At 35.7% G+C, this 16,058-nt stretch overlaps 3 protein-coding genes across 4 annotated transcripts in view; 2 read left to right on the top strand and 1 right to left on the bottom strand.

Moving 5' to 3' along the window:
- Positions 1 to 1,982: 1,982 nt before the first annotated feature.
- Positions 1,983 to 16,058, bottom strand: part of LOC129238933 (zinc finger protein 91) — a 42,965-nt gene continuing 28,889 nt past the window's right edge. Inside the window, exons 1-3 of one of the 2 annotated variants that reach the window (XM_054874174.1) lie at positions 5,376 to 5,523; positions 3,051 to 3,612; positions 1,983 to 2,984 (exon numbers count right to left, since the gene is read on the bottom strand). In XM_054874174.1, coding sequence (XP_054730149.1) covers positions 2,247 to 2,984; positions 3,051 to 3,470 — 1,158 coding nt within the window. In that variant the 5' untranslated portion in view covers positions 3,471 to 3,612; positions 5,376 to 5,523 and the 3' untranslated portion in view covers positions 1,983 to 2,246. Of the gene's footprint in view, positions 2,985 to 3,050; positions 3,890 to 5,375; positions 5,524 to 16,058 lie in introns of those variants that run through there. The other variant, XM_054874173.1, reaches the window with a different exon arrangement.
- Positions 3,955 to 12,261, top strand: LOC129238417 (zinc finger protein 845-like). Its single transcript, XM_054873440.1, has 4 exons — positions 3,955 to 4,430; positions 4,485 to 5,204; positions 10,133 to 10,666; positions 10,725 to 12,261. Exons 1-4 carry the CDS (start codon positions 3,972 to 3,974, stop codon positions 11,484 to 11,486), a joined length of 2,475 nt encoding a protein of 824 aa, XP_054729415.1. The 5' UTR covers positions 3,955 to 3,971; the 3' UTR covers positions 11,487 to 12,261.
- LOC129238928 (hypermethylated in cancer 2 protein-like) lies at positions 12,901 to 15,444 on the top strand. The gene has a single exon (XM_054874165.1). It carries the CDS (start codon positions 13,014 to 13,016, stop codon positions 14,895 to 14,897), a length of 1,884 nt encoding a protein of 627 aa, XP_054730140.1. The 5' UTR covers positions 12,901 to 13,013; the 3' UTR covers positions 14,898 to 15,444.

Genomic DNA, 16,058 nt, shown 5'->3' with positions numbered 1-16,058 from the left:
CTGGGATGAAGCGAGCCGCAGCAGCTGTGAGCACCTTGCGGAATGCGCGTTCGCCTGCGCGCACATCTGTGGGGATGGGAAGAGCGGCGAAGGTGTCCTCAGTAAATTCCGTGAAGCCGGCCCAATTAGCTTTTTTAAAGTTAAAGTAGGGCCGGTGGTTCGCTGAAACAAAGTCGGCAGGTCTCTCAATCGAGACGATAATGGGCAAGTGGTCTGATGCAAGCGATAGCATAGGTCCTTCGTCAATGAGACGATACTGCACTGTGGTGTGGACTATAAACGCTAGGCCACCACCATTGTCTCGCTCGCGATCATGTCTGTGCTCGTTATAACCATCCCTGGTGATCAGAGAGGACCTAGCGTGCAGCTTGGTTTCCTGGAGCGCAGCTATCTTGATACTGTGCCGGCTCATGAAGTCAACTATCTCGCCGACCTTGCTCGTGAGTCCGTTACAGTTAAATTGAAGAAGCTTAAAGCTTCTGGGTGATGTCGTTCTAGCTCGGAGGATGAGGGACGCATGGGGTTGCCTACGATAGGCCTGCTGTGCAATCCGCTGTTGCTGTTGCCTCCTGATGATGGCGGGCGGCCGCGCCATGGGTGGCGGTTGCGGGTGCAGGGCTCTACAGCAAGAATTGCACTTGACTGATGCCAGATTCCGAGGTATTACGGGGGACCAGGAGCTGCTGGTTTGTCCCCGCACTGGGGTTGGAGCAGGAGGAAAGGGGATGGGTTATGTCAAGGGAGTGGTGTTGCCCCGATAGGCTCCTTACCGTAGAGGTACTGGTTGTGGTGGCGGTTGGTAGTGCCGGCCTATCAGGGGGGTAGTAGCCGTCGAGGCATTAGACGCCTGCTGTCGGGAGCAACACGAGGCCACATACCGTGTGGTGCACTCCCTATGTGTCTTAAGGCCTGAACAGGTCTTAAGATGGCTCCACCAGTTGCACTTGTTGCACCTAACCGAGGTGGAGTTCGGGTGGAGCCGTTTATGGCAGACGCAGCAATAGAATATTTCTGGCCCAAGGTTGGATTCAACTCCAGCCCTGAGGAGAAGTATTTGGAGCAAGGTTGCTGCGAGGAGTTGCTCCTGTGACGTAAGGGGTGGGGTGATATACTGTTTACTAGACAGGGCTAGTTTACTGGGGCGGCAGCTCTTGGTCGGGGAAAAACCCGAGTCATTCCGGTAACGTTGAACCGGGTGCCATGGGAATGGAGATACCTTGATCGCCCTTATTGATGAATTCGTTTATGGGCACATAAACCTGCTGCTTGTGCGTAAGTTTTGCCACAAATTTGACACATACCTATATCTCTTGTATTTTGAATGTAGAATCTTATGAGGTTTTTCGCCAGTATGCCGGCGCTGGTTAACAATAAAATTGCATCCAACATTTGTAATATAGCCGAATATTTCGCATATCAATTGCCGTTCGATATCATGGGCACGCTTGTGCACAGATAATTGCTTTATACTTCTATACGCCTTACCGCAGTTCTCATAGTCACAGCTATAGTTGAAGGCAGTGGTGTGAGTCAATATGTGAGCTTGTAAGGCGGTCCGACCACTGTAGACTTGTTTGCAAATTTTGAATGTAAAATTTCTATTACAATTCTGCACTTCTGCAAAGGTAAAATTGATAAACTTTGGATCTCATCATTTATATTATCTTCGATACTTCTCAACTCCATACCGAGAAAACGTTTTCAAGTGAGCTTACTACATACATATGGTACATATGTACATATGTATATGCTATCGTATTTTGTATGTTTATATTTTGTATGCTGCTTGAGGACGGTAGATATGCGTATCTGAGATTTCCCATTCATACTAAAACATTGGCTAAATTCAATCATTAATTTACCGTAATGAGTTTACATGCGAAGGAATGAATTAATTGTTCTCGACTGTTCTAAATATAAAATGCAAAAACTTGTTGCTAGGTAAGATTTAATGTTTAAATTTGTATTTTGTGGGTGCATGTTCATACACAATCACATGTATGCTCATACGAATATCTTAACACTTAACTTATTTTTAAAAAGTTGTTTTCAATTTTTTTTGTTTTTGTTTTAATATTACCAATGTATACTTACGTTTGCAGAAACCATGTACATGAATTTTTGTATAACGCCTGACTAGGTTGCATATTTTATATATGTACATATGTAATAAAAAGTTTCAATCAAAATTAAAGTTAAAATTTTTTAAGGTGAACAAAGTTTGACGAAATTTGATGAATATCTGATCAGCAAAGGCCATCCTCGCGGTGTCTCCTCATATGACCGGCCAGCCCAGCCAATTGCGCATATGCTTGCCCACATAACTTGCATTTAAATTTCTTCTCTTCGAGATGCAAGAAATTATGATGATACAGAGATTTAGCGCGAGCAAATGATCGCCCACATACCTTACACATATGTGGCCGTTCAGTACCGTGCGATGCTTTGTGCTCTCTAACTGCCGATTTAGATACAAAGCATTTTCCGCATTCATCACAAGCAAAAGGTTTTTCTCCCGTGTGTGAACGATAGTGCACCTTAAGCATTTCAGGTACTCGGCAAGAATAGCCACATATATCACAAATAAAGTTCTTGCCTTTGGTGTGGGTGCGCTTGTGTGCTTGAAATTGTCGACGTGTAAAGAAACGTTTCGTACAATTTTCGTAATCGCAGACAAAGCTTCGCTCCGTTCCATGCGTATGAGTTTCCATATGACGTTGCTGATTTGTTCTTGAAGTACATCTCTTATCACAATATGTACATTTCATTCCTCCATGTTTTGATATGCAATGCTCTTCTAAGCTACGCAATGTCTTAAATTCTTCCGTACATTCTTCGCATTTTTGCATTTGTATAACTACAACCTTCTCTGTAACCGGATTATGTGATTTTTCCAAATGCAAACGCAAATTGTGTTGACTTTTGTACGTACGCGAACACACTTCACACTTGTACGCTTGAGAATGGCGGTCCCTATTTCGTTTCTGTTGGAATGTTCAAATTAACATTTACAAAACTTACTCCTTGTATTCTTTTGAAAGAGAGCATACCTTTTGTTGATCCGAAGCTGGCAGGTAATCTTCATCATCAGGATTTGTTTCAGCATAATTTCTGTGTCCACTGTTCAGAGACTCCGATAAGGTGTTTTTCTGATCCCATTTCATTACACGTAACCCAGAATGATCGTCCTCTTCATCAGAAATGTCAAAGTCAGACTCATCCATGAAGTCATGGTCAATACTGTTATCTTCAATGATGGGCTCATCTTTCACAAAGGCTTCCTCTGTCCTCAACAAATCATTTTCGAAGTGTACGTTTTTACAGTGCAACATGAAATGTTCGTAATCGAATGACTTTAGTTCGCATAGAGTACATAGTATGGTAAATTCCGTGGAACTGTGACAATGGATTTCTCCACATTTTGCACTTGCGTTGCTTCCTAAAGTGATGCTGGGAAGTACCTTAAGCATGTCGAGCTCAATTTAATTTTTTGCAGTCCAATTGTAAACAAATAAAATTATTTTTTTCACCAAAGTACTCTCCGCTCTACTAGCACTACTTAATAGATGATATTCACAATGGATAAACAATGTCATTCGTATGATTTACAACCTGCCGCAGACGAAATTTTTTTAATAAATATATTGAATACTTGATAGTTGATTGTGTGTTATAGAAACGGCAACACTATAATGATCCACTGAAGTTTCCGCGACTTCAACAGAACGACCCGGATTTATATCCAGCCAAGGGAACTGTCACTCCGACAAATTTTCTGGAGATTGTTTATGATGTTACAACAAAAACAACGATCAGCTGATTGATGTGCCGTTGATTACCACGGTGTACAGAATTCAGATACTCTATATATAATTCTTTGTTGATTACGCTTAAATAAAAAGTAAACAAAACGTTTCACCTAGCGTCGCGTATTTCACTTTGATAACATTTTGGTAATAAAATTTACTATCATGCTTAAAGCCGTTAATACTTCTCAAACATTCATACAATTAGTAGAGAAAAAGTGTGCTGAAATATTCTTCCGCAAGGAGAATTGCTTCACAATAATTTGCTCATATTGCGAATTGAAGACTTTCAATTTTGAAGAGTATTTGATTCATTTCAAAAATGCACACTTCATATCATGGAATTCATCAGGAAATGGCCCTTTCATAGACGAAGTTGGAATAAAAATAGAAGACAAAAATCACGATGAAGAGTCTTCAAGTATGCCCGATGAAAATAAAGAATTTGGTCCTCTCACCGAATTGCAGGAGATACCCTTGCCTGATTCCGTTAATCCGACTAATGCTGATAATTATAAAGTATCTGTTGATGTTTTGCGTGAAGATAATGAGTGGCTAACTGATAAGGAAACTGATGACAGTGATGATGAACGAAGTGGCAACGATCCAGAGTTCATGCCAAGGGTAAGGCTGGGGCGATACATTTTAAGACAAATTATTACACATTTCTTTTAGTAGATTTTAAGTACCGAACAACAGGAAGACAAAACGCCTACCAATTTCAACTGTAATGAATGCAGTAAAAGTTATAAATTTGCAAAAAATTTGGAACGTCATATTAAGAAATGCCATAGTGATGCACCAGAATATTGCTGTGTACGTTGTAGTCAAAATTTTAGTGATGAACGATCACTGAATTCTCATTTGCGCAAAAAGCATGCTGGTTTTCCCTGCGGACAATGTGACAAAGTCTATTCAAGTAAAGAAGCCTTAAATATTCATCAGTATAAACATACAGGAGTGCGAGGATTTCACTGTAGCATAGAGGGTTGCGGCAAATCTTTCTTTAATCCAAAACAACTATCCATGCACACACGGTATGTTCACCGATTGAAAAAAAATTTCGTTTGTGAGGTATGTGGATTTCGAACCAAAGGACAACCTGCTCTAATTGTACACAAACGATCACATACCGGAGAAAGGCCCTTTTTGTGCAAATTGTGTGGCAAAGGCTTCGCTTCAAAATCATTATTGTGTGAACATGAGCCCACACATTCGACTGATCGACCACATGTGTGCGATGTCTGCGGACGCACGTTTGCGCGACCTAAAGCACTATACCATCACAAACATCTACATCTGGGCATAAAAAAGTTTGTATGCAAACTCTGCGGACGTGCATATGCTCAAATGGCTGGTTTGGCAGGTCATATGCGGCAACATAAAATGGAAAGCTGTTGAATTGAATTATTTTATTTTTGTAATAGAAATAAAATTGCTAAGCTATTTACAGGGGTTTGTCTGAAAAGTTAATTGTTCATTTTTAAAAGTAATAAGCTTTTGGAGTTACAAGCGGAATCGTATTCTGTTTTCTATATTTTATGTTGCATATACAATTTCACACAAAACCTTGTTAATTTTGAACACATGTTTTTTAATAATCACATTTAAGCAATATGCAAGCTTAAAATAACTTAGCTAACTCGTCAAAAAATTAGTTTTTATACTTAATTTCCTTTATACAATAAAAAATAATTATTATGTTGATAAATCTTCATTGTTTTTGTAGCAGATATTATTTTTTACAATCTATTGTGAATCGACTAGAATGGTGTGTGACAACTCTAATATTTACTAAAATTTCCTTATATCAACAGTTAGGATACCAAAAATGTGTGAAGATGAGTATCGATACTAATATTTGTATTATTATCGAAAGTAAAATATCGATATATTACTCTTTCGATGCAAAAATATGAAGAATTGACGTAATTCAGAAAATATACTGATTTAACTGAACAACAGTAACATAAGTAAAGCTGCAGTTTTTATTTTAAGAGGGACAAATATCTGCAGGTGAATGAGATTCTCTCCATTATTATCTAACATGTACGCTGAAAAAATCTTTGAAGAAGCAATAAAGGACACAGATGTAGGAATAAAAGTGAATGGAATGTATATAAATAAAATTACTAATGACAAATAATCTCCAAAAAACTATTAACAAAGCCAAAAAATATAGCAACGACTTCAGGCTAAATGTGAATATTGATAAAACCAATTTTTTATTATAAATAAAAGTGGCGACATATGCGAGGCTAATCATAAGAAACAACCTAACAGTAAGACCTTCGTTTCCACGACAGTCGGTTCTACGTTACCGAAACGACCCGGATTTATATCCGGCCAAGGACTGTCACTCCAGCAGCATTTCCCATATGTAGGTAGGGGGGATGTTTATGCTGCTACAACAACAACAGTAAAAAACTTCAAATACCAAGGAGTATGGCTAAACGACCAATGGGACCACGATCATAAAATTAACGGTAAAATAGAAACTGGTAGAATGGTCTTTATGAAGATTAGTAAATTACGGACGAAAGGAAGAACGATACGAAGAGTTTTTTGTGTAAAAGAATCGATACTTTGAAGCAGAAACAAGCATTGAACAAACGTAAGAGCAAGAATCGATCTTCTACTTTCTAAAGACTTCGAGGTGATTAATAGCAAACGGAAAAAACTTGTATGATCTTAGTAAAATGTTCAGAGAACCCTTTTGGACATGTTCCACCCAGTCAATTAAAAATGTGTCGTATGGCTTCCAAATAAACGTGGCAATATCAAACCTAGAGCGAAAACAGTAAAGAGCAATTAAACAGCAGGATATAAGTGTCCGTAAAATTTGAAATATGGTGCTACGGAAATGGTGCAAGAAAATTCTATGTCTATTGGAACAACTAGTTTTACTATACCTATTTGACATACACGCATGTTTATCACCAGTAACCGAAATGTTTTTAGAATTTTTGAATTCATAAGTGAAATTTGAGCGAAAATTAGTTTATAGGAGCTAATTAAGCGTTTTGAAATAGGTAAAATTCATTAAGTGCATTTCTAATCTTTGGCTTTGCTCAAGGGTAGAGTGGGTAGAGGTGTATATTCCAAACATCTGGGAATCTCAATGAGCTTTCATATTTCCGACTATTACAATGTTTTTCAATACATTTTTCTGGTCTATCACTTTTAACCTTACATATATGGTTGCATCTTGTTCTGACATTTAAAAACAAATGGCGTCCTTTATTGCACAAATCAAAAGTGGGAATAGTTTAAAACTATTTTTAGTATTATTGAAAACTAGGGTTTCTCTCCCGGGATTTCCCGTTCCCGATATCCCGGGTAATCCGCAAAAATATCTATTCCCGATTTCCCGAAAAAAAACGTAAATTCCCGGGATTATTTAACATTTATTATCATTTAAAATGAAAAATTCAAATTACTTTTTTTATTTAAAAATATTCAAAAACAAAGTAAGCTAAGCAAGCATTGACTTTCTTGTTTTCGTGATTATACAGCTGTGCAACACAAATATTTGAAAAGTCATAGCGTTTGGGTGTCTTTACTTTTTATATTTTAAAAAGTTATATATTAAAAGTGGTTAAAAGATTTCTTTGTGAATTAAAGTAAGTTTAATTGAATTTTAATAACAATTAGTTATTATTCCACTGATATTTTAAATATTAAAATTAAAGGGTTATTAAAAAATACGAATGTCGTCAGAAAGAAATTGGAGATTTTATTTTACCATTGATTCTACTAATAAGGACAAAGCAAAATGCAATAAATGTAATCAAGTGATTATGAGAAAGGGAGGTTCCACAAGTGGAATAAATCGTCATATGCAAATCCAACATGGAATAGATTTGGTTACCAAGAACAATAAATTCGACGCTCCAAGTACTTCATCGCCGGACAAATCTGATAAATCAATTTCAGGAAATCAAAATTCCATTTTAAAATATGTAAAGAAACAATCATTGGAAGAAATTCTTGCAAAACTAGCAGCTGTAGATGGAATTTCCATCAATGTTATTTCGAAAAGTACGTTCATTCGTGAATCTATTTGTGCGAAAGGATATTTTCTTCCTAAAAATCCTTCACACATAATGAATCTTATATTCAACTATTATGCCGAAGTTAAATCAAAACTTAAATATAGATTTTCAACTATTCTAAATGCAAATCAAAAATTTTGCTTAACTGTAGATGAGTGGACAAGCAGCCGTAATCGTAGATACATGAATATCAATGTTATGTCCAATGGTGGGATATTTAAAAATTTGGGATTAATAAGAATTGAAGGAAGTTGTGGAGCTGAAAAAACATTAGATTTAGTTAATGAGCGGTTAAAGGAATTTAACTTGAATTTATCTACAGATATTATTGCAATCATAACTGATGGAGCAGCCGTTATGGTGAAATTTGGAAAGTTAGCTCCTGCCTTCCATTTACAATGCTACACACATGGGATTCATTTGGCTGTTCTGGATACCCTTTTTGGTTCTACTAAGACAGAATTTTTATTGCAAAAAAATCAGCAGCACCAAGTAGACCAATTATTAGATTCAGATGATGATAGCGACATTGATAATTATGATTGTCTTGACAAAGACGAAAATACAACATTTGAAGGGATGTCATATGAACATGATACAAATATAAGTGACCTTAAATTCAAAGATCTAAAACCTCATATCCAGGATGCAATAAAACAAATCCGCAAGATAGCATCATTTTTCAGAAAATCGCCAGTACGTAACACAATTCTTCAGCAAATATGGTAAAGAATTAAACCTATCATTAGACTGTACGACAAGGTGGAATAGCTTATTAGATATGTTGGAAAGATTTGAGCAAATAAGAATTCCGATTAAAAAAAGTCTATGCGAAGTTAATGCTACACATCTACTTGAAAAGGAAGATCAGCTGTTCCAAATTGTAAGCACATTAATTACTTGTTTACGTCCAGTAAAATTAGCGTCCGATGCATTATGTCGACGTGATATGGATTTAATAAAGAGTGAGGGAATACTATCGTTCCTAATAGAAACGTTAAATGCGTTAGATAATTCAATATCTCGAGAATTATTACAAAATTTTAAATTCCGTATGACAACTCGAAGATCCAAAATTTTAATTTCATTGGTAAAGTACCTAAAAAATTCAAGTTTATTGTACTCCAATCAAGATGATATGTTTTTTGAAATGTCGTCGAAGTCTGAAATGGTTAAATTATCTAAAGAATTGTTACACCGCCTATTTCCAGTTAATATCCTTGAAGACACCACTGTACTTGAAAATGAAGAAAGCGTATTGATTTCCGAAACGGAAAACAATATAGAAGCAGAAATGCCCGCGAATGTTTTGAAACGAAAGCTTGAAAGTGCTATAAATAGTATGAGCGCCAAAAAACAAAGTACTGGAGATACAGAATATAAGACTACATTAAAAGAATTTAATTTATTTGAAGCTAGTGGAAAGTTAACCAAAAATTTGAAAATGCTCTTAGATGCTCTTCTTTGCATTAAACCAACTTCAGTGGAAAGTGAAAGAGTATTTTCGACTGCTGGCCTTTTTGTCACCAAAATTAGGACAAGACTCAACGACAATTCAGTTAATGCGCTAGTTTGTCTCAGAACTCATTTTAAAAACTCTTCTAATAAATATCTTTTTTTTTGTTTTATGAATTTGAATAAATATGAATTTTTTTGTTTTGTGAATATGAATAAAATATGTGAAAATGAATTTTTTAATTGTTTTTAAATTAATAAATTTATTTTAATTAGTAAATTTAAAAACTCGATTTTCCCGGGAATCCCGGGAATATTTTCGAAATATTCTCGTTTCCGGGGAATCATTATGTGACGGGAAATGAGAAACCCTATTGAAAACTGAAGTTACGTTTCTCGCCGAGAACTTATTTTCGTAAATGGATATAATGTTTTTTAATTCATAGGTGGTTTTTGCTTTAAATAGAGACATATGTGCAATCGCCGTATGTATAATTCTATGTTTTTTGATACGAGTGCACTCATTTTGTTTTATTAAAACTGAAAATAAAATACATTTTTTATGCTCTCTTTTTGACTCTATCTTCAAATTTTCTATGATTTTCTGCTTGCAAAATCCAGTAAGCATTTTGAATAATTATTCGTTGTGAAGTTATGAACCACAAATGTTGATGGTGGTCAACCGGTATTGATTTTTAATTTCCGTTTGCTTCTTCTTTATTTTTATTACGGTTCACCGTATGTTCAACAGGATATGCAGTAGTCGCCTGAAAACAGCTGTTTGCAAATGAATATTTTGTTTTGTAAGCAAACAAATTTGGATTGTTTTATATTCAAATCGTTATTTGTAAGAAAAAATTATTATCTAAAATGTTCAAAGTAGTTTCACCAACTAATATTTATAGTTGTAACTACTCAAAGTCGAAATGCGCTGAAATTCATTATCAGTCGTCGACATTTTCAATTTTGTGTGTATTTTGCGGCATGGAAGCGCTTACATTTCCAGATTTCTGCGATCATTTTCACATGCATTATGAAACGTTCATAAACGCTTTGACAGACAAAGAGGAATTAAACATAAATAGTGACAGTGAAATTATTGAGCCCAATTTCAATGGAAAACGAGATCCATTGAAATTTGAGTTTGGAGATTCTACTAAAGATACTGAAGACGTCTTAGGCATTCTGCGCGCAGGTAAGAACGAAACAGCAACCACAAGTATCAATGTAATATCGAAGAATGATGGGAATACTTCCGACTGCGGCCTTGATCAATATCAAGCAGAATACGAATCCGACAAATCTGGCAGGGAATTAATAAGAAACAAGATAAAATTGGAGAATACGGGTGTAAGTTTTACAATTTACTACTAGTTTTACATATCAATAAGGAAACATCAAATTTTAGATCACTTACAAACATACAACAAAAGGCTGCCAAATGAATACAAAAGATGTTACCACATTTCCAAATAGTTCTGAAAGCGACGAAAAGTCTAATGAAGCCGACAACGATCGCCTACATTCAATATCGATTGATTGTCACATAAATGAAAGTATTGATTGGTCGAAATCCTACAAACCAAATTTATTGAGAAACAGCGACAAACGTCCGTATAAGGCCCGCAATACGCCCAATATGTGCACATATTGTGGAAAAACATTTCGACGTCGCATACAACTAGATACACACCTGCATATACACACCGGCTCCAAACCGCATCAATGTGAAATTTGTGGTCGTCTCTTTCGCGCAGTTACAACACTAGCACGTCACTTAAACACCCACGAACAACGAGAATTGTTTAGTTGTAAATTTTGTTCGAAATCTTTTTCACGTCGTGCAGCAATGCTGAGCCACGAATTAAGGCACACACAACAGCGGCATATACCCTGCGACGAATGTGATAAGCTCTTTTATACAGTAAATCAAATGGATACACATAAACGGAAGGTTCATAATAAGACGGATGAGGCTTCTTTGCCGTTTCAATGCAATTTGTGCACGAACAGGTACCGAAGCGCATCAATGTTAAGTACACATAAGTTCAAAAAGCACTATAAAACAGCAACAATAGTTTGTGAGCAGTGTGGCAAGAAGTTTATAAATGATCAAGAGCTGAATACACATAAAACGATACATATTTGCAATCTTAGAAACAATCAGTGACGCGATACTTTGTCGTAAATGTTTTAACTTAAACTTTATGTTTTAAAATAGGAAAAAATTAAGTATTTACTTACCGCACAACTTGCTTATGACTTTCCGTATTCAAGACAAGAAATTTGCGCAATGCTTTGTGCAATGTAGGTTTATTAAAAGTTGCTATGATTAAAACTCTTCATCAAATATTTTATATTAAACGGAACTTACAAGAAATCAATACGATCTTCAGCTCTATAGATCTTGATGTCTCTCTGCTGATAAGTGGTTTTTGAAATCAACTTAAATCTTATTTATTTATTAATAGTAATATTTTCTAATGTTGGTGGACTTCAGGAATAAATAAAATCTGCGTAGCAATAGATCTTTAATTGACAAGACCGTCTACATAATAAATGAACCAATTAAAAGGTCCGTAAAATTATGTATGACTTTAATCTTAGTTTAGATTAAAACTTTTATTTTTTATAACTAAATTAATAATTTTTGAATATACTATCTGTTTCGTAGTCTATAAGAATTATATAAAAATATAAACAAATAATGTGGCCGTGTCATTCTTGGTTTTCCATTTACTTTCGTTATTCTGCCTATTATTTTCTGTACTGACGTCATGGCAGTGGAATGACGAAATTCGTTATTGTATGTATCATTCTTTATGTAGTCTATCAATTCGATGATCGAAATGCTTTCTTGTAAAACAGGTCGCCCTAATGTAGAACATATGTTAAAAAATATGGGTTTTTCAGTAAGAGCACTTCAACTTTTGAACTTTTTTGAATAAAACACAAACGGTTTGACTTTTTTAACTAATTTTTTTTTTTATTTATATTTATTTATTTTTATTTTGTTGTTGATGTTTTCTTCAGTGGCTTCTTTGAGAAGTAGAAGAGGGCCTGTGTTCCTGTTTTTTATTATCGAGTTTGAACATATACATTTAAGTATGAAATTCGATTTCTTTTACATGACCAACGCGTGCACGTTTTACGAAGTCCAATCGTTGCACCCAATTTTCGACCACTCTTTGCATAAATCGGCCGAAATTCCAGCAATTTCGCGTTCAATATTGGCTCTGAGCTCACAAATCGTCGCCGGCTTGTTACTGAAGACCAATGACTTCACATAACCCCAAAACGGGACGGCTTGTTAAATGAACCGTAAAATGGCCGTAATGCTCTTAAAGTAGCAGCAACAGAACGATTATTTTCATAAAAAATTTGCACGATTTGCAATCGTTGCTCAAGTGTGTAGCGTTCCATGATGAAATGTATACTAATGAAGTTTACAAATGACAAGCGAAAAATAAAAAATATTGCGTCGTTCGCCCTCCCTATCGCAAAAAAGTTGAAGTGCACCTATTGAATAACCCTATATAATGCCATCTACGGTAAATAGTGTATTTATCAATTGTGACCTTGAACATACATGAAGAAGAAAGAGCAGCAAAAATTAATTTTATTATTTTTCATCAATTCTAAGACTAGTAGTAATATTTTATAAAAATTATGCTTTTATACGCGTTTCGTATTGAGAATGAATTCAAGTGATGAGCAGATCCTACACGATTTTGCCGTTATTGAGCAAGTAGTGGAAGGTGACTCAACTACAAATCTACAAGAGGACGATATTCAATGTGGTTTAATATTCTATAGCGAAACAACGCGTATATTAAAATTCTTTTGCACTTACTGTGAAAAAGTCAGCGATAATATTAATTACTTTTGTCAACATTTAAGTGAACACATTAATGACGATGGCAAAGAGAAAGTGCACGAAGAAAACATTACTGATACGTTGTCTGAAGATTCTGGGGACGATGAAGACCGAAGAAAATCAACCTCCAACTCTTTAGTTTACGAAGCTACTCGAAATCAGTCTATTCTACCCTGTGATTTAGCTGGTTTTGACGAAACTAAAATGGTAGTGGAAGAACTGGACGAGGCGGAAGAAATAGCTGCCGAAGTAGAAGCTGAAATGCGCCAAGAATTAGAAACAGATCATCTGTTTCCCAATGAAGAAAATAGTTGCTCAGAAGATTTTTTCGGTTATGTCCAAACAGATGATTGCAAAACAGAAAAATTACTGAAAGAGGTACAAAAAAAAGCCGAAAAATCCTCAACGGAATTGAAAAAAAAATTAGGTACTGATCATCATACGTCTCAATCAAAGACTTTGAGTAAAAGGAAGAAACGTGTAACTACTGTAAAAGTTATTGCGTTAAAGAATCGAGTTGCGGAGCTATATGAACGCATTAAACTCGAAGAAGAACGACGTACTCGTCTCTGCGACATAAACTCAGAAGCCACAGATGCAAACGGCGTAACGAAGGTTGAGCAAGATAGTTTTATTGGTACGGAAGCTGACAATTCTTTGCAACACGAATCAGAACCAGTGCGACAAATAATTGGCGAAACTGTCATAACTCTTCTGCCTCCAACGCAATCTCAAGTCGAAATAGCTAAATTTGCAGGGAATATATCGCCTTTGGTAACTCAAATGTATAGACGGGAAAGCCCCGATGATAAGACTACATGTCCTGCATGCGGCAGAAAATTTCGGAGTGCCTTCAGTCTTACAATTCATAAGAGAACACATTATCTGGAGTCCGATAGCAATGTTAAGTTGGCGCACAAGTGTTCTGACTGTGACCAACTATTTAACAAGATTCCAGATTTAAAAGAGCATATTCAGCAAGTACACTATCCAGATGGTTTTATATGCAAAATTTGCAATAAAAAACTGACTAGTCTTACATTACTTGAGACCCACATGAGAAAAGTACACCTTTCAAGACCATTTAATTGTGAGATTTGCCGAAAAAATTTCGATACGCGCGATCGTTTCGAGGAGCATGTTAAGGCGCATGTATCAGGCCAACCGTACCGTTGCCACATATGCGGTAGAAAATACAGTACAGAATGCATACTTAAGCAGCATCTGCATAGACACAAGGAGCAAATACCCCAATGTTGTGTCGTATGTGGTAAGATGACATTACGTATCACACAACATATGAAAATACATGCACCGCGACCAAAAAGAGTGCTAAGCTGCAAAGCATGTGGCAAAGTATTCAATTTCAGTTCAGGCTTAAGTCACCATTATAAAGTAATGCACAAGTTATCAAAACCGGTTTCAAAATTTAAGCGAGAGCACTCTGGGGAAAAGTCAACAAATGCTGAACAAGTTAAAATAGAACTAGATAATAGCGAAGAAACAGATAGAAAGGAAAATACTGAAGAGATAAATCAAAAAGAGGAAGAGGCGAAACGGGTGATTGTGGAACTTATACAAAATGCAACCTATACATCTTTTTTCCCTGAAAATTTTAACAATTCGATGGACTCTGGACCGCCAATAGCACGGGAGGAAACAATATCGGCTGTAAATAGCATAGTGAATGAGGACAATTCCTGAAACGCATATTGTTTGTATATCAGTTTACTTAAGTTTTTTATATCGGTTGATAGAATAATAATATGATATGAAAAATGTATAATGAATGCTCTACTATCTTGCATGTTGCATGCTTGTATTGCGGTAGACTACTATTGTAAGAGTTCAAGTTCTGTCTGTAATTTACTGGTAGCTGCAACATAATCAATTTGTTAATTATTACCTTCGGATTTATGATAAACTATTTATATGGAAAAATAAAAATTGTATATGTACAAAAGTATCAATCAACAACTTCAAGACTAATTGCAATGCTCCCTGGTTGATCACAAATAAACCATTAATTCAGACCTTCATATACCGTTTGTAAAACAGGAAGCTAAAAGATCTAGTACAACATACTTACGTAGGATCAATTATCACGATTATCCTTTGGCAATTACGCTACTTGATGAAACCAATGAAATTATAAGACTCAAAATTTATTATGTTTTAATAATAAGAAAAATAAACTATGTAACGCAATATAGGTTAAGATTCTGAATATATCGGTATGTTATTGATCTCACTCATCGTTATCATCAATTCCTTTTGACGTGTTAACGTCTGCCCGCACCAAAAAATGCGTCGTTATCTTGTTAATGCGTCTTTACCTTGATTGAACTGCAAGCGAGAGGGTGGAACGAACGACAAAGAGGCACAATCGGGCCCCCGCGTTCGGCAAAATTCGACATCTGGCTCTCTCCTACTTGAGTGAGCATATATATGTATGTATATGCGCATATGTATATAATTTCACATATTTGTATTTGCATATGCCTTCTTCCTGTGTGCATGGTAATGAACCATTCTCTGTTGAGAACAGGACGATGATAGGCAAAGTAGGAAATGAAAGGGAATGTTTCGAGTGTAATGCGTCTTGAAAAAGTCAAATCGATGATGGTGCCTCTTAGTGTTGTTGACTTACTAACGTCTGACGCACAATCGAAATTGAACATACCTTTCATGAATTTTATAAATGTTTCTTCATTTTTCACGTTTTCGTAAATGTAACTTGATCAATTCCATTGCGATTCCATTTACCTCCTTCTCTATATCCATACAAAATATCTATTAAACAAATAAAATTAAAATTTTCTTTTGAAAAATGCAAAAATTCCCTCAGTATTTTCTTATGATGTT

The sequence above is a fragment of the Anastrepha obliqua genome, chromosome 2 (genome assembly GCF_027943255.1).
Source record: "Anastrepha obliqua isolate idAnaObli1 chromosome 2, idAnaObli1_1.0, whole genome shotgun sequence".
NCBI classification, from domain to species: Eukaryota; Metazoa; Arthropoda; class Insecta; order Diptera; family Tephritidae; genus Anastrepha; species Anastrepha obliqua.
Note: the sequence above shows the minus strand (reverse complement) of the source record. Positions and strands in the feature narration are given on the sequence as shown.

Coding starts and splice junctions, on each gene's coding strand:
- LOC129238417 (XM_054873440.1), top strand. CDS start 3,972: ATGCTTAAAGCCGTTAATACTTCTCAAACATTCATACAATTAGTAGAG. Junction 4,431..4,484: donor ATCCAGAGTTCATGCCAAGG/GTAAGGCTGGGG, acceptor TTCTTTTAGTAG/ATTTTAAGTACCGAACAACA. Junction 5,205..10,132: donor AACATAAAATGGAAAGCTGT/TGAATTGAATTA, acceptor TAAGCAAACAAA/TTTGGATTGTTTTATATTCA.
- LOC129238928 (XM_054874165.1), top strand. CDS start 13,014: ATGAATTCAAGTGATGAGCAGATCCTACACGATTTTGCCGTTATTGAG.